The sequence below is a fragment of the Gouania willdenowi genome, chromosome 19, assembly GCF_900634775.1.
Source record: "Gouania willdenowi chromosome 19, fGouWil2.1, whole genome shotgun sequence".
NCBI lineage: Eukaryota > Metazoa > Chordata > Actinopteri > Blenniiformes > Gobiesocidae > Gouania > Gouania willdenowi.
The window spans coordinates 21,843,961-21,863,061 of NC_041062.1; the positions used below are offsets into that span (position 1 = coordinate 21,843,961).

At 38.3% G+C, this 19,101-nt stretch overlaps 1 protein-coding gene across 2 annotated transcripts in view; it reads left to right on the top strand.

Annotated features, from left to right (window-relative positions):
• The window catches only part of LOC114481627 (signal transducer and activator of transcription 5B-like), a 34,075-nt gene that overhangs the window by 7,468 nt on the left and 7,506 nt on the right, over window positions 1–19,101 (top strand). For both annotated transcript variants that reach the window (XM_028476592.1, XM_028476593.1), the window contains exons 4-15: window positions 3,369–3,458; window positions 3,543–3,720; window positions 7,289–7,419; window positions 8,384–8,535; window positions 8,688–8,843; window positions 11,328–11,507; window positions 12,699–12,786; window positions 12,874–12,996; window positions 13,101–13,193; window positions 14,828–15,034; window positions 18,409–18,503; window positions 18,624–18,766. In XM_028476592.1, coding sequence (XP_028332393.1) covers window positions 3,369–3,458; window positions 3,543–3,720; window positions 7,289–7,419; window positions 8,384–8,535; window positions 8,688–8,843; window positions 11,328–11,507; window positions 12,699–12,786; window positions 12,874–12,996; window positions 13,101–13,193; window positions 14,828–15,034; window positions 18,409–18,503; window positions 18,624–18,766 — 1,636 coding nt within the window. The remainder of the gene's footprint in view (window positions 1–3,368; window positions 3,459–3,542; window positions 3,721–7,288; window positions 7,420–8,383; window positions 8,536–8,687; window positions 8,844–11,327; window positions 11,508–12,698; window positions 12,787–12,873; window positions 12,997–13,100; window positions 13,194–14,827; window positions 15,035–18,408; window positions 18,504–18,623; window positions 18,767–19,101) is intronic.

Consider the following 19,101-nt stretch of genomic DNA (forward strand, 5'->3'; position numbering starts at 1 on the left):
TGCTCTCTCTTACTAAAGCACTATTTATAACAATATTTTGAATGCCATGGCTTGTGTAGGTTGCATTTCGAAGAATTGTTTTTGCTTTATTTGCAAATTCTGCATCTTTCCTTAATGCAAACTCAAATAGAGACACAAGTAGTCCACGTCCATCATCATTCATTCCACTGTATGGGCCATGGTCACCCCTCGAGGGCAATTGGTTCACAGCAAGGAACTCCACATCAATAACTGCAGACAGATAACTGTTGCACTGCAGTTAATCAGTGTTAATTCATGTTTAAATTTCCATCTTTCCTTGTCCCTCCACATTGAATCACAGGTCAGGTGGTCTTCGGACGTAGCGTGGTTGTGTAGTCCCTTACCAGTTTCCACTGCATGCTTCCAGTTTAGAATGTGCGGTATGTTGTCGTTCACGATATATCGTCAAAAACATTCTCACCGGTAAGAATATGTCATCCCATGATAGAAACGATAAATGCCCATGTCAGAAATTAGCAAGGGTTACGGGCCATTTGTCAATCAAATTTAGCCAAGAATGTCCCTAAAAACCTTGTTCCACTGGACAAAAATGCCCCCAAGTTAGTCGTCAACAACTTATTATTCTCTGGAGCGGAGCGCTGTTCACTGGACCTCCGCCAGGGAGCCTCCGCGGTGTGCGCCGCCCCCGCCCCTCAGACACACACAGACGACGGTGCTCGTCATGGCTACCTGAAGCTGCTGTGCAGCAATACATCACGGACCACTACTTGGTTAAGACCAGACTATCATCCAAAAAAGTGAACCAGTCCAACTTCTTCCGTCAGATCCACCCAAAGTTCCCACAAAAACAGTGACTGAGATTAACCTGTAGCAACAATTATGAACTGGAAACTCAACTAAAGCTAACTAAGCTAAGCTAACCCACCAACACAATAGAGTGGGCTAAGAGCTAATGCTAACCTCTCCATATAGGGAATAGACCAAGTAAAAAGAACACGTCTTACTGTCATCAAACCACAGAGCCACCGATTTGTTTATGGTAAAATTTAGTACTTGTATGGAAGGATTAAAGCTAACGTGTCACACGTCGTGTGAAATAAATGTTAGCATAAATACTAAAGTCACTATTCATTTGTCCCAACTTGTGAAGCACAATATTTTTTAATTGTATTTCACGTGTTCACAAGACAAAGCTGGTCCCATTAGACAGTAATGTAACTATTGTGATTATTACACTTAAATATCCTGAAGGACTAAATCATCAAGCTTGATCTGGTTTAATTATTGGAAATCAGAGTTATTAATTAACCATAACTTTATGTAACTCATAATGATATATAAAATAACAAACATTCAGCAGTAGTAAAAACACTAATGGAGTTATTTTGCTTTTCATGTGCTTTTTTTTATTTATTTTTTTTTTAGAAAATACTTTTATTTCAAGTGAGGAAAAAAATCAATTGCATACAATAACACTAATAGTGTGACCCACATGCACAAATATATTATATAAAATATCAGCTCATGAACTCTTTGAGTCAGCAGAGATTGTAGCATTTTTAATGTGTCTAGTGTTGTTGTATTCAGATTGATTTGTTTGTAAGTAACTTGTTCATACTTTAAGTTGGGAATTGTTTTATTTATTTATTTAGAGTATTTATTTATCGTGACTTTTTTTTTATTGTTATCGTGATAAATACCAGAAATTATCGGAATTATTTTTTTTTTAGTGTATATCGCCCATCCCTACTTCCAGTCATAAAAACCAGTTACACTGAAAGTTGGATCAGAGGATCTGGGTTCCTGAAACACTGCCATCTCCACCGCCTTCCACTCAGCCCTCATACATCTGGACACTAAGGATTATTATGTTAGAATGCTGTTCATACACTTCAGCTCAGCATTCAACACAATCATCCCCCAACAGCTCATCACCAAACTGTACCAACTTGGACTCAACCCAGAGCTCTACATTAACTTTTCCAGTGGAAACACTGAAGCACAGAATTTGGTTGCACCGTTTTTTGATATTTGCAAAATGTTTTCAGGTTTTAGTGTCAATATTACGTTTTTCTGCAACAAGCAGTGGCTGAAATAACAGGTCATTTCTTTTATATAATTTTAAAAGAAGACATAACAATTATTTATTTATTTTAAATAAAAGCAAACCCTAACAACAGGTTACATGTATTCTGTTTTTTTTTTTTTTTTTTTTTTTCAGAAAGGCTGTACTTGAATTAACTTAACAGTAGCATAATCAACGTAGCATCTGCATTGCTTCACCCCATGGAATTAAATTCAGAGGGTCCAGCTGTTATAGTGGGGTCTCCTAACCCTCTTCCCCTGGTCAGGGGTCTGCAACCTTAACAAGGAACCATTTAACCTAATCTCACCTGGATTAAAGTCCTCCTGGAGCCATAAATACCTTCTCAATGAGGACAATATAGTGTATTAAATTCTATACAGTTAAAATTGTATAGAATAATGTTTGATGTAAATGGATTTATATTGATCATGTAAATGGAAACTTAAAAAAAGTTGGTCAACACATGCTAATTGCTAATTTCTTGCCACACATAAAACATGTATATTAAACCTGCACATTGGTGGTTAAATGAATCTGTTCCCACACAATTAAAATCTCTATTGTATTCCAGAATAGTGTTTTTGTTGGTTTAGTTATCTTACCAGGGATATAAAACTTAAGGTTAACCACAGGTGCAGGAAAGTTGATGATCTGTAGATGTTGCAGGAGGTGAAGTAGGAAGGTGCTGAGTCATTGCACATCGTGATTTATTTTAAGGTAACAAATTGTTATATTATGATTTTATTTGTCATTAATCATTAATAGCCTCTGTAAAAAATAACTTTATTTCAAAAGTTTTTTTTAAAGCTATAGGGAGCCATTGTAAAAGAGTCAAACGGCCACATTAGGCTCCCGACCCGCAGGTTGCAGACCCCTGCTCTGGGAGAACCACAGCTGAACATCTGGCCTGGCATCATAGTCCGTCAGTTCTGGTCCCTCCATGATGATTCTGATGAGCGTGTACGTTCTATCACTGCGTTCAGCATGTTCTTCCTTTTTACTTCTGCTCTCAATATGTGCGTTCGTGGACCGCACGCACTCCAAAGGAGCACATTGGTGTTTATACTCGGCACATTCACAGGTGATTTCTACGTAAGTCCCAAATTCAATGCAGATTTGGAGATGGTGGAACAATTAAGGGAAGTTTCTGAATAATCGATCACTAAAATAGCTTGACTGTGGAGCAAATCTAAAAGGCCAAGTACATTTTTAGAGTTTACAACAAAAATGTTTAGCAAATGAAAAATGTGCTTTTGCATTGAGAAAATCTAAATTGTGTGTTTGTGTGTTGTGCCTACAGAGCACCTATGACCGCTGTCCTTTGGAGCTCGTGCGCTGCATCAAACACATCCTTCACTCAGAGCAGAGGCTGGTTCAGGAAGCCACCAAGGTTAGTGGTAACGTTTGTAGGAATCAAAGTAGATTCACACATCGAGAAACTATACTAAACACCTAACAAACATGTGATGGGTAGGTCAGCTGTGGAAGTGGGGTTGTTGCCATGGATACACTCTCACAACGCCACCAACAGATCAACCAGACCTTTGAGGAGCTTCGTCTCGCTACCCAAGAGACTGAAAATGAACTGAGAAAACTGCAGCACAGTCAGGAGTACTTCATCATTCAGTACCAAGAAAACCTGCGCATTCAGGGTGAGGATCAGAACTGATACTGTTTACACAGGTCCAACCGCAAGGTGCTTGGAGGATTAATAAGCATCTAGGTGGGAGTAGCAAAGGCGAGAAAACTTGCTATGAATTTGGCTGCATTCACAGTGCAGTGGGGTCAAGTGACCAGATCTGATTTTTTAATAGCAGTGAGAATACTTAAATGCGACCCATATCTGATTTTTTTCAAATCTGATTTAGACCTCTTTCACATGTGTTCCTGAATCAGATACAGATAAGAGTGTTTTTTAATGCGACCTCATTGTGAACGATCAAGGCGGATTTGATATGTGTTTGATACGTTGACGTCATTATTGCTGCGCTGTCATCTGGAGCAGAGAGGAACAGGCTTTAAGCATTCACTGTTGATACAATCCTTTTTCTGCACAAGAACATGGATTATCCTTATATTTGATACCTGGATTATGTAAATAGTATGGAATCACAGGAGTGCCAAAATTAAAAGGAAATGCATGTGGAAATGTGTCTCTCCCCAGTGTTGGTGACGCAACAGCTGTGTGTTTGGGGACATGGCAGCACGTGTAGTGTCCATGTCGGACCCTGATTCACAGGAGGAAGACTCAACAGGATGAGGAAGTTTCCTCCTTTTGGATTTTCACTCGCACAGATGCTACCAGATGAAATTTTCACTCGCACACACTGAAAAAATAGTCGCATATGCGACCAATTCGGTTGCAGTCTCGAGCCCTGCGTGAGACAAACACGATAATGCGCATGTGGGTCAGTTTGGAGCCGCAAATCGTTCACACTGGAGTAAGATACTGGTCACAATGGTAATGTGAATAGACAAACAAAAAAATTGGATCTGAGCAAAAAATCGGGATTAAGCATTAAGGCTTGCAGTGTGAACGTAGCCTTGGAGTTTAATTCCAGTTGCCTTTGATACTTCTCTCATATTTAAGTAAAAGGCTTTTATTGCAAATGGATTACATTGCTGTCATCACCTGGAGCTTTAACTAAAAAGCCAGATAAAAAATACTCAAGGTTTCTCTTTATCTGGATACACCTGTTCAGAAACAAGTGTATCCAAATTTGAAGGGGGATATAGGTTTGAGCTCCGTCCGTCCGAGTTAAAGTGGACAGCTTTTCTCAGATAGGATAACCAAATTCGGTGTGTGGCTTCAGGGTATCACTACCTAGATGGAGTTCAAAACTCACATGTTTGCCAGCAGGTGGCACGATAACCAAGGTCAACACGTTTTGGCCTATAACTCCCACACCGTATGTCGCACATCCAAAAATTTTACATCCTCAGGTTCCCTGAATAGTACTGAATCAGCTGAGCTAGGCCACACCCATTTCCGCCTTGAGTTTTGTTGGCAAAAAAAAACAAAAAAAACTGCAAAATCTACTTTTTCTAACTCCTCCTTGGGGTTTTGTCCAATCAGCGTGAAACTTGGCACATAGAGTAAGAGACAAATTAACTAGTAAAGTAGAAAAAACGCGAACTGTTGCATATCTTGGTCAAAATAAATGCTAACGACACCAAATCTGAGATCCTTGATTGTGGGGTATGAGCCAAATTTCAATAATTTAGGCCACTAGGAGGCACTGCAAATATGGGAAATTTATATCTCTTAAATGGTAAGATCGATTTTTACCAAATTTGGTAGGTATGACTTTGGGTTGCTCCTGAGGCCATATCTCGGAGTTAATCGCGATTGGTCAAAATGGGCGTGGCTTATTTCAACATAAAATATAAACAAACATTTGTTTCAGCTAAAGAATTATGTTGAGGGCTGTGAAATTTACAGGGAATATATAGAAGAGCCAAAAAGTGTAGCACTATAAGTGCAAACACATTTTGGGCTGTAGCATTCACTGTTTAAATCACATCTTCATAAACTTTATATCTACATGTTCCCTAAATAGAGTTGCATCTTCTGAAATAAGCCACACCCACTCCCACGGCATATTACTCTTGTAAGTCGCTACACATCAAAAACCTACTTTTTCAACTCCTCCTTGGTGTTTTGTCCAATCCAAACTTGTCACATAGAGTCTTCAGTTGGACCTGATCAAAAGCTGATAAAAGAATTTTGTTCGGTCAAAATATGCGCAAATTATTAAAAAATAAAGTTTTCTAGCTAGCTATAAAAACACAAACTGTTTGCATATCTCGGTAAAATAAATGCTAACAACACAAAATCGGAGATCCTTGGTTGATGTGACTGTGGGGGTATGCTCCAAATTTGAATAATGTAGGCCATTAGGAAGCACTGCAAATATGGGACATTTATATCTCTTCAATGTCAAGACCGATTTTTACCAAATTTGGTGGGTATGACCCTGGGTACATATTTCGAAGTCAATCGTGAATGGCCAAAGTGGTTGTGGCTTATTACAACATAAACAACAAACATTTAATTCAGCTCAACTATCATGTTGAGGGTTTTCAAATGTACAGGGTGTATATGGAAGAGCACACAGTCCACCCATACCAAAAAGTGCACCACTAGGTGGCGCTATAATGGGTACCAACGGATTTTGGCCTGTAACTGTCACATTTTATATAACATCTTCTTCACATAAACTTTATATCCACGTGTTGACTGCAAATGGCACGTTGGCCTGTGTCCTGACACTCGCCCCAAGCCCGTCATCCTTCATGACATAATTCCATGGGCTCCTGGTTTAGATCAGGGTTTTTCAACCACTGTGCTGCGGCACACTTGTGTGTCGTGAGAGATCGTCAGGTGTGCCGTGGGAAATTGTTCTAAAAAACATTTTTAAAAACTAATTCATAATTATCTGTAAATATTCCATTGTGCTGTTGTGGCCCCTCCCCCGTCACAAAGCGCACAGAGAGGAGACCCCCACCATGTGATAGTTGCTCGCCTTAAGCACCACATGCTGTGCTTTAGGACTGCTCTCACTCTGAGGAGGAACAGATAAAGAGCTTGTGTTTGTCTTTGTGTGAAACGAAGTGATAAAAAATAGCATTGTGAAAAAAAACAGCCACTCAGTTCTCATCGTTAATAAACTAGATTCAGTTCAGTCTTCAATCAATCAATCAATCTTTATTTGTATAGCGCCAAATCATAACCAATGGTATCTCAAGGCACTTTACAGTAGAGCAGTCTTAAGGACGGACTCTTCATTTTATGGATACACACATATGCATATATACGTATATACACATACAGTCTTTTGATCAAATCTGAACATTTGTTAACATTTAGCAATACAGAACAAAATGTAATTATATAAATGTATTATATATTTATTTTATAATAATAATATTAATATATAATTATCTAACTATAAGAAAGATTGTCATTTGTTTTTATTTGAAAATGTGCAAGATTATAAAAAAAATGTTGTGTTTATTTGATTTCAAATCGACACTTTGATGAGAATGACTGTATATTGTTAATATAAGCTCGAAAATAAAAAAACAAAAAATATATTTTCAGTTAATGGTGTGCCTTTGCAATTTTTTTCAATGAAAAGATGAATTTTGGCTCAAAAAACGTTGAACAATCCAATTGGTTTAGATAACCTGTGTACTGTCTCTGTTTTTGTGGATCAGCCCAGTTGAGCAGCTTGTCTTCACTGACTCCAGCTGAACGCACCCAGCGGGAGAGCGCACTGCAGAGCAAAAGAGCCACTGTTGAATCCTGGCTCACCACAGAGGCCAGCACCCTACAGAAACACAGGCTTGTAGGAAGACGCCACACACATGCATGAAACATGACAAGAGATCCACAATACTTTATAATCTTCTCTTGATTAAATCAACTTTATTTCTACGAGAGCGTACCAAGTAAACACATAACATTGCTGATAGGATGGACTGGCAGATCAGTGGAGGAAGTAGACATCAAGCATTAGTGTAACATGATGCAGAATCATTTCTTTCTTTTCAGTTGGACCTTTTTGTAAATATGGTCTTTTTTGGTTGATTAGAATGGAACACATTTATTTATTCTCGTAACCAAAGCAACTACATTTATTTTTGCGTTTAATTTCCATTTTTAACAGAACCAATGTGCTATTTGCATCTTTCATCATTCTTGCACTCCATTTTATATGATGGTAACAAACAATAGTTAGCTATCTGCTAAATAATGACTTTCCCCAGGCTTGGAAAAGGCTGAGGACAGAAGAAATGGCTGTACACTGATAATAAGGACTTCATGTTTCTTAGTTTTACTGCTGAACAAGTCTGTTTGAAAGCCTCCTTAAAACTGTTAATGTAGATGGACTTTAATTTTTTACTTGAAACATGATATTTACCTAATTTCCTATTCTCCAAACGTTAGATGATGATCCACTCCAAAAACAGTTTCATAATGTCTACGTTCCTACTCAGAAATAACTTAAAAGCTCAATTAAGATAATTCACTTGCCCCTTTGTCAATATTAACAATTGATAGACAAAATTAGCTCTGAATAAATGTACTGTATAATCATATTTTTATGTGGTTTTTATTTGTTGACAGCAATATATGCAACCAAGTTAACACTGCTCCTATCCCAGGCAGAAGTATTCAACTTTCTTTAAAAATTAATCAATTTTACAGTTGTGAACAACTTTAAAACTTCATAACTGTTTAATATCTCCATTTGTGTCTTACATTATCTAAAACAAGTGTCCAAAAGTCCCCTAACCATGTGTTTGCAGGACCTGGCTGAAGAGCACCAGAAAACCTTCTCCCTGCTCAGAAAGCAGCAGACGCTCATCTTGGATGAGGAGCTGATTCAGTGGAAGAGGAGGCAGCAGCTGGCTGGCAATGGAGGCCCTCATGAGGGAGGACTAGATGTTCTCCAGTCCTGGTATTTACTGGAAAACAAATCACATTGCATTGTGTGACGCAAATGTCAATGGCCTAATTATTTTTGTCTAGAAATACGACTGTGGGCTTTTTTCTGCTTTTAGCATCTGCTCCACATTAGTGAGACATCTACCCTCTGCCTCTGACTTCCAGGTGTGAGAAGCTTGCTGATCTGATCTGGCAAAATCGGCAGCAGATCAGACGCTGTGAGCATCTGACCCAGCAGCTGCCTTTGCCTGGCCCCATGGAAGAGCTGCTTAACAAACTAAACGCTGATATCACAGATATCATCTCTGCACTCGTCACCAGGTGGGAAAGAGAATGTCTTTGATGTTTAATAGATGCCATTTTAGAGAAAGACAGTCAGCTAGATGAAAGTAAGAATGAACACATTGGCCATCATTTATCAACCGTCCGTGAAAACGGGTGTAAATCTGAGTGTACATTTACTCATACAATAAGACCAACGTGTGATTTATGAAACATTCGTATTAAACCAATCCCAGCGTTCCAACGATTGGGTGTTTATAAACGCGGTGACTGAATTTGATTGTCATTAACATTTTACGCACTTAATTTTTCCTGGTTCAGAGGCCCCGCCTATTGAGGTCTAACAAACACTGGTAAGAAAAGAAAACAAATCCTCACATCTGAGGTGGAGCAAAACAAAAATGTGCTTTTTGTGAAAACTGGACTTAATGGCATAGTTTTCAGCTTTTCGCTGTTATCTGCGCATTTGTTCCTGTCGGCCACCGTATAAAGGAGCTCATAGGTGACGTCTGCCCCCCTGTGTGCGCTGCGTACAACTTTACAGCAGAGATCCTGGAGAGACACACAGAAATATACCATTTATATCGCCCTGGGTCATTCACGATTTTTTATCTGTAAAATCACAATCACATTCTTACGGCAGTTTTTTTATTCATATCATTTAGACTATTTTCAAATGATTTACCAGTAAGCAAACCAATTCATTTCCTTAAAATCATCGCCCTAAATAGAAAAAATGGATAAAAGATAATTTAAGTCGTGGTACTTTTCAAACATTATAGAAAATTCATGTAAGCAATTTATCAAACTGGTTCCGAGTACAATTAACATCAAACAAAAAGGCTGACAAGTTATTTTAGTCATACAGTCTTTTTTACTTTGTTTAACTAAAGTGGTGTAGCATTAGCATTAGCAACACTTGCTACATAACAAGGCAGCAGATCAGTCTAGTGATTTCCATTTGTTTTTGAGGTAACACTCTCATGTTAATAAAATCCTACTTAAAGCAGTGTTATGAACCCCTCATTTCACACAGTTTGGACAATCATATCCTTTACAAGGATATTTACCTATTGTGATTATTACACCTAATATCCTGAATGATTAAATCATCAGCTTGATCTGGTTTAATTATAGTAATCAGAGAGATATTTATCAACAATAACTTTATGTAATTTATTAGATACGTATATACTAAACTAGATTCAGCAGCAGTGGTTTATATTAAATAGTAAAAATGCAGTTGTGTATGTAGTTATTTTTGCCTTTCATGTGCTTTTTATTTTTTTAGAAAATAATTTTATTATTAATGAGGAAATTAATTATATAAATAACACTAATGGAATGACCAATATGCACAAGCTTTTTAATGTGTAAATGCTATTACTGAAGCAGATTCTAGGGTTGATGTATTCAATTTATTTTGTGTTTGTAAGGAACCTGTTTACACTAAGTTGGGAATTGTTTTATTTATTTATTGTTTTTATTTGTTGTAATTTGCCTCAAGCTAAATTTAAAAGATTGTAGCAACATAGAGCAAATAAATGTCCGATTTGTCATGCGATTAGTCGATTAATCGTTTCAATAATCGATGACTAGTCGGCTATTAAAATAGTCATTAGTTAGCCCTAGTCGGCACAGTGAGGGATAAAATGTGCACTACAGGCGGTTCTACGATCTCCGTGATTTGCCAGATTGTCGTCATGTTTTCATTCTTCACAAACTAATATTGTCAGATCGCACACCCTTATTAGTGGATTAGTTTTACTGTGCCTACTTGTTTCTGATTACAGAGATATAAAGCTAGAAGAAGGCAGTCTTTGGCATGGATGTCCCGATATAACTTTAATTTCTGATACTGATATTGCAGCCTTGCATATCGGCCGATACCGATCCGATGTCAGCATGAATCATACATACTTTTTCTTTTTTTTTTTAAATAAAAAAACAATTACTTATTTTGTAGTGTGGAATGTTAGAAAAGGCTTGATCAAGTGATGTCACTCAAACAGAGAAGAATAGTCAGCAACAGTAGGTATGAAAAAAACTGACCCATTTATTATTAACCAATTGGTTACAGAAATTTTAACCTTCAACATAATATCTACAGTATTCTACAATTGAAGAAAATTTTTAAAAAAATGAAATTGTTGGGGGGGGATTGGAGAATCCGGAACTTTGAATCCGATATTCGATATTCGTTTTCATGTTAATATCGGACCGATATCGATATATGATCAGTTAACGCTAAAGTCAGTATCAAATGTAACAATGCGGTTTCACACTGTGTCACTGGGTGTCAGAGTAATGCCATCCAAAACTCACAATTACTCTGATAACTTGTCTTTGAAATATTTTGGGCCAAATTCCTACTTAAAGAGAGTCTGCTACAGCTCATTTAGGCTTTTCTGTCTTCAAGGCATGTTTGGTTTTAGTAACTGATTTACTCACCTTGTGTAGGTTATTTTAATGCATTATCTAGTTGTGTTACACTTTTCATTGAATGGCTTTCCCTCTGTTCAGCACCTTCATCATTGAAAAGCAGCCGCCCCAGGTTTTAAAGACGCAAACCAAATTTGCTGCTACAGTTCGGCTTCTCGTGGGCGGGAAGCTAAACGTCCACATGAACCCACCTCAGGTCAAGGCCGTCATTGTTAATGAGCAGCAGGCCAAAGCTTTATTGAAGAACGAGAGCACGCACAGGTCAGTATGTGGACTAATTCCAGCAATTTCATTTTGTCTTCTTTTTTTAAGAATATGTTGAGGTTTCATTTTTTCAAACAACTTTTTTCAGGAAATGTACTTTGATCTCCTGACATGGTCTGACTGCCAATTATCAGTCTTTCTCAGAGGCATCTACTGATTGCTTTGATGTATCCCTATGAGTTTTTTTAATTCATCCAGAGACCATTGGGTGACAGGGAGCATGGCCAGCATGAGAGAACTCTCAAGTTGGCCATGCCCAGAAACAACTCATATTGGTGCATTTGATTACACTCGGAACCCGGAAAGATCCGGGTCGTCAATTTGACCGCCGAGGTAAATGCGTTTTATTCAGTAAGCTTGGTAAACATGACTGGCCACAGTAAGCCAATGTTTGTTTTGATATTTTTCGAGGAACAAAAATGCCTGCTGGGTAAATGTATTAGCTCCTTGAGGCTAAGAGAGAGAGAGAAACATAAAATACTGCAAGTATGACTTGAATGCACCAGCGAGGGGGATCCTGCATGAGTCATTGAAACATAGACTGTAGAAAGAATGCATTGAACTATACGGCATCACTACTTACGCAGTTCAAATGAACAGAGTGGGAATGGAAATGCCGCTACAAAGTTATTCTACACTTTTAAAACCAAAAATGCCAAATTGGACAACACACAAAAGTAAAAGTTGAGGAGAAAGTGACTGTTAGATTCAACGGTGTGGACTGCCATTTTGCTAAAACATCATTCTGACCGACTCTGGCTGCTTGGTGCCTACCCGAATTCCCAAGTCGGCATCTCGAGCTCAAGCGCCGTTTTATTGCACTTTTCCGATTTATTCTGTCGGATTTTTCCAGGTTCCCAGTGCATTTGAATGCAGCATAAGGACACATGAAAGCGACCAATAGATGCTTTCCTTATGAAACTCGTAGGGATACATTAAAGCAATCAGTATATGCCTCTGAGGAATACTGACAGTTGGCAGTCGAAACATGTCAGGAGATTAAAATCAATTTCCTGAAAAAAGTTTTCTGAATAAATTAAACCTATTATTTAAAATGTGTGCTATTAGCTGTTTACAGAACGCCACCTGCTGTAATCAAACCAGTTCAATGTCATTTGCTACGATCTTAAAATGGTCATTTTTCCACTGAATGCCTTACATTCCTCTCTGCCTTTATTTGTTTTGAAGTGAAAGCAGTGGAGAAATCCTGAACAACAACTGTGTGATGGAGTATCACCAAGCCACTGGTACCCTCAGTGCTCACTTCAGGAACATGGCAAGCTTTGCAATACACTAACTGATAGACCTTGTGTTCATGGAGCAGTTTCTCATCTGTGCTCTGATGCTTTCTGTGCTTTTCCAGTCATTAAAGCGCATTAAGCGTTCAGACCGTCGAGGTGCTGAGTCGGTGACTGAGGAGAAGTTCACAGTTCTCTTTGAGGCCCAGTTTAGTGTGGGAAGTAACGAGTTGGTTTTTCACGTGAAGGTAGCACAATTACACTGATGGACTAGAATACTTTACCAATTGAATGTCTTTGAGGACTTCTGCCTCAACCTGCCACTGTCTCTGTTTTGTATGGCAATGTGCAGACCTTATCCCTACCTGTGGTGGTGATTGTTCACGGCAGTCAGGACAACAATGCCACAGCTACAGTACTGTGGGACAATGCCTTTGCTGAGACGGTGAGTCCTGGGGCTTCTGGATGATTAAGACCACAATGCACAGTTTCCCTGAATGTAATAGAGAGATGATAATGAATACTGTAGGTACAGACCAATACATTTAGGTAATGGGTAGCAGCTCTTTGAGCACGCTGCAAGAAAAGGATTTTTTTTGCTGCCGATAGAGTCCACAGTGATGCTGGCCATGTCCAACAATTTCAATATTTCAGGACTAGGAATGTATATGCAATATAAAAAAATACAATTCAATAGGGGTGCACAGATTGCAATTTTCTGGCAGATCACCGATTTTTTTAAAAGCCTGACTGGCCGATACCGATTTTGGCCAATCTTGATTTTTTTTCATAACTGACATCATACACCTTGAATGTGCCAAACATATTTTATTGTAAAACATTCAACAATACCTGTGAAACAATACAAACGTGTTGTTTTAACTGCACATGAGGTTGGTATCTCAAATACAAATTAAAAGTTTAGAACATTGCTGTCCAAAGTACTAAATTATATCAGTTTCTTTAGTCTTTCATTTTTCCTGTTTGGAGCTCTTTGACTAAAATAAAGTGCGTACACAATGTGTCTGTACATACGCACACAATACACAATACACACACAGCTTGATGAACCCTTTGATTAGACCAGAATCAGCTCTTTATAGAAGCACAGGGTCAAAAACATTCCGCAGGAATACATGAAGCATGGAGTTACGCATTAGGGCTGTAAATCAATGCTCACTGAGGGCTGAGATAGAAGGAAAACTAGTCCCTCCTCCCAGCTTTTAGAGGAGAGGCGGGGCCAACAGTGACCGTGTCCAAATGACCCGTCAAAATCCATGAAATTCCTGGAAAAGTTATGGAATAATTTAACTGTTGTGGAAAAGTTTATGAAATATAGCCTATTTTATTTTAATGTTTAAAATCCAACCTTTGCTATTACAATGGAACGTTAAGCAAGACCCTTAATCCTAACACCATGTGTTGTACATTGCTTTCATCAAATGTCTGCAAATTGAAATTGTAATCTTATAATTAAACATGGTAGCACTAAGTTAGTTGTTGTTTAATGTTACATCCAATAGCTGATGCATCTTTACTTTAAAAAATATTGCAAAATGGATGTCAAAGGCAATTCCGCAATGTACGATGTTATATGATAAATAAGTGATGGACAGAACTTCATTCCCTGTGCCACATTTTTGCCTCTAACTATGGCACAGACCTCTAGTACACTGGAAAGGCCCACTCATTTTTGCGCTCTAATGGTCTTGAATAGATCTTAGCGGTTCAAAATTAAGTGATGGAAATTTGGCAAAATATTTTGGAAAAGTCTTGAAAAATCATTGTGAAAAAAGTGTGGGAACCCTGATAATCTGACTCAGCCAATAGCAAAATTAAATTGTAATAGTTCAACCCTTAGAGGGCAGTCACTCTGACATTTTACAACAATTGTGTAAAATTAAAATACTTTTACTACAATGTTAAAAGTTGGACTAGGATCAATCAACAGCAGGACCTAATACCCAAATACATATGTGTTCAGCAGAAAAAGTGGGTTTGGGGTTTAGTTACTCTTTAAAGGAATCTAGGGAATCTTCTCTATAGATAAGCTGGTGTTTTTGTTGCTCTTGTCCTCAGGGCAGAGTGCCATTCATCGTCCCAGACAAGGTGTTATGGCACCAGCTATGTGAGGCCCTGGACATGAAGTACAAGGCAGAAATGCACAGTGAACGGGGCCTCTCAGAGGACAACCAAGTCTTTTTGGCACAAAAAGCGTTCACAAGCAGCAGCAATAACCCTGAGGACTACCGCACCATGACGATATCCTGGGCTCAGTTCAATCGGGTGAGTGCTCTTCTTTTTTCCACTGAGTGCTTCTTACGTTTGTGGAAGGTATCTGGACTAGTGGGCCTGTACTGTAGTTGTTCCCACTCAACATTCTTGAAGCCAAAATACAGCACTTAGGGGCGCTTCCATCTTGCAAATTTGAAGTCATTTGGAGCCAGAGTCTGCGCAGTACGATCCGGTGGGAGGAGCCCTAGTAGCACGCCCCGCCCATTTTGCGTACCGCCCAATCATTGGCTGACAATCATCGTCATATATGACGTCAAATCCCATTTTTCAACCTCAAATAACTTATTTCAAACAAACCTCACAGATAAATTAGCACTCGAACACAATGTAAGGTGATAATAACAATGATCACAGCAGAGTTTAGGTTTGGATAAAAAATTATGTGACGAGTATTTTAACTTTACAGTTTGACCAACATTCTATCCGTTAACATTGAGGAGGCGGGACTTATGACCCATACTGCAGTAGAGTTGTCACAATACCAAGATGAGTAACCATGATACTATACCAGATAAAGTATCACGGTTCCGGGTGATATCGCAATACTGAAGCCTTTTATTATTATTATTTTTATGAACTGCAATGTATTTGTACAAGATAGAAATATTTAATAATTACTAGTGTTGTTTGGTGCATAAGAGTACATGAACAAAAGCATATAAGCAATAAAAAACTAATAAATTAAGTTAGAATTTATATGGTTTAAATTTTAAAAATAATCATTCAGTTTTCTTTGCACATTAATTTGTTTAACTAATGTTCATCTCCAACAGTATAAACCATAGAGGATAAAATGCAATAAACACAACTGATTCCCTGAGGAAACTTTATTTGTATGCATTTTCTGGGTGACGTCACTGGTTTTTTTATGTGATTGGATGTGGTCCCTCCTTTGTATGTATATAATTTGTAAATATTGTTTGAACATTGTAAATATCTCTGTAAATAAAAAAATTAAATAAAAAAATGAGTGCTCTGAGTCCATGTGGAAAAATCAAACAAAAAGTATTCCCTCCTTTGCCTCCTATAGCTGGTGACAGCGCCTGCACAGTGGATCTCCTATTGCTTTACCGTATCTGCCTCGTTTAAAGCCAAAATAGTTCCAAAGGGAACTTTTGGAGTTTGGTTTTTTGAGCAAAATTAGTGATGCCATTGACGACGACGCCGCCGCTGCGCAAACTCAAGTGTGAATAGTTTGTGGCTCCAATCTGACCCGCGTGCGCATTGTTGCGTTTCTCAGAGTTTTTGTGCAGCGGAGTCGGAGAATGATTGAGCAGTTGGAGAGGAGGACGAGGAAAAAGAAAAAGAGAGACAAATATTTTGTTTTGGTTAAACACAGACCATTTATGATATGAACCTTATTCAAGCTTTGGCCCGAACTCAAAACTGAAACCGACGGGTCCGACAGACTTTAGGTATTTATATCCGTGCCCGACCCGAAACTTACAATTAAAACCTATTTTTTCCTCATACAAATGACATATTTACATTTGTTTTAGTGGTAATCCTGCTTTTATTAACACAACAGACAACTGTTTGTCATCATCAGATCAGCGCACGGGGAAACAAGTGCACGTCAAACACACATACAGTAGGTGCGTGCTAGAGATGGCTCTATTTACATAATCCATGTATCAATTATATAGATAATCCATGTTCTTGTGAAAAAAAGGATTGATTCAACAGTGAATGCTTCAAGCGTGTCTTAATTCTGTCTCTCTGCTCCAATCAGATGACAGTGCACAGGCAACTTTTTTTTTTTGGTCAACTAATCGCTACCTGTGCCATAGTCTTGGTCGACCAACCATTTCCTTGGTTGTCTACATCCTTAGTGAAATGCAATGCCAGCAATGGGAATTTCATTTAATTCAGCATACAAATAGATTAAGTTATAAAAACAGCGATGTTTGTACCAGACTGTAATCCTTGAGCTCGGGGTCAAGATGCAATATATACAGTGCAAGTTATGTACATTCTACCAGTTAAAAAAAAGAACACGTTATGATTATTATAAATATAATTTTAAGATCACTAACAAATGCAATTAAACTAAAAGTTAATCATGATTAGTGAATAACTCTTATTCATACAACATACAAACAATACCTAAAAGCCATGCGTTAACTTCTCATGACAAGGTTGTTACATTATTTATACTAAGAAGCTCTTATGGGAGGTTATTCCAAAGTTTAATAGCATTAAATGAGAAGGCACAGTTTTACAGTTTTGATGAGTTTCCCATTTATGGTTATGGGGGTAGGCGCTATTATTTTGTTATTGAAGTATATAATGGCAGTCTTATCGATGTTCAAGGTGAGGCAGGAATTGTCAGCCACTGGGCGACCTTTTCCATTGCTGATGTTAAATTGGCTGAAATGTCTACCATAGTCCTTCCGTGTGTATAGATTACAGTATCATCTGCAAACATCTGTACCTTTACGTTATCACATTTTCTAGGTAAGTCATTGATGTACACTGAGAAAAGAATTGGACCCAAATTGGAGGCCCAAGGGAGACCTGTTGTTCATACTTCTAACCTGAGGAACCCCTCGTTAAACACACGTTAGCGACTCGTCATCTATGGGGAGAGATTTGTCTCTAAAATGCTCCACTACCTCTTCGGAGGTAGTGGAGCATCATCCTGTCAATGAACAGATATTCTTTCACGCTGCTTTCATCACAGTTGCTCGCTATATTTTTGCACTTCCAACACTCCGCCATGGCTCGTATCTGCTCTGTCTGTAATGCTAGTTCTGCATGTTGAATGGGTGCAGGGAGGCACACAAAAAGTAGATAGTTGCTGTGAAAAGTTATATTTATTCCTTTCCTAACCTACAACCTGGATGCTGCACTTTATCACTGAAGGAAAGGGTACATATGGCTGCTTCGCCCCGAGCGCAAACAGAAAAACTACGCTTCTCACAATGTAAACAGACATGTTACACCTCTACCTCCCACAATGCACCATTTCTTTATAGCGACAGGCCATGCTGATCAACGAAAGTGTGTCATATCCTGACCAAAAAGGAGACTCCTCATAGTTTATGTTCCAAGTTATAAAAATGTTGTAAAAACTTTTTTTTTTTTAAAGGTGCACATATTTTGTTTATTGGTAATACATTAAACATTTTTTTTTGACATATATTTACACTACGGGTAGTGGTACCCTTTAAATATTTGTGAGCAGTGTTGTGTTTCAGTTTGTTTTTAGGTATGTGCAGAGACATCAAACACTTTGAGAGAACACTGTCCGTGATGAACTGCTTCTTATCAATGCAAAGAGTCTGACAGGTGTAATAATGGTGTAACTACATCTGATGATAGTCCTTTGGTTCGTTGATGATGATTCTGTTTGAATTGTTTAGGACAGCTTACCTGGACGAAACTTCACCTTCTGGCAGTGGTTTGATGGAGTTGTAGAGTTGATGAAAAGACACCTGAAACCACACTGGAATGATGGGTAATTACTCATGCTTTGTTTCAGTCTTAATGTGAATTAGGTTTGTTGTTTAGGTTTATGCTTTTGTTGTGGCTCTTACATCCATCACAGTTTACTTGAATACTTAATGTGTGTTTGAAGGGCGATTCTGGGCTTTGTAAATAAGCAGCAGGCTCAAGACATGTTGTTGTCCAAGCCAAACGGCACATTCCTGCTGCGATTCAGCGACTCAGAGATTGGAGGCATCACCATCGCGTGGGTAGCAGAGAACCCAAACAAATCAGGTACTGAATGTTTCAGAAGCTTTGGGTCAAGCCTTCTGAAACCATGTGAAATGCTTCAGCTAAAATTGTTGTTTTCTCTCCAGTCTCTGCAGCCATATATTATAATTTTATGAAATCGTGTGTGTGTGTGTCTGTGTCTGTGTACACACATGATGTTCCAGTTAGATTCACTGGGAGCACAGTTTGATCACTCCAGGTTGGTGCGCTCGCTGGCCTGAGTGAAGTTCCTTCATTGAAGCCGCTGTAGCTCAGCGGTTATCAATATAACTATTATTAATATAATTATTATTGATATATGATTAATAGTTATTATCAATATAATTATTATTTATATA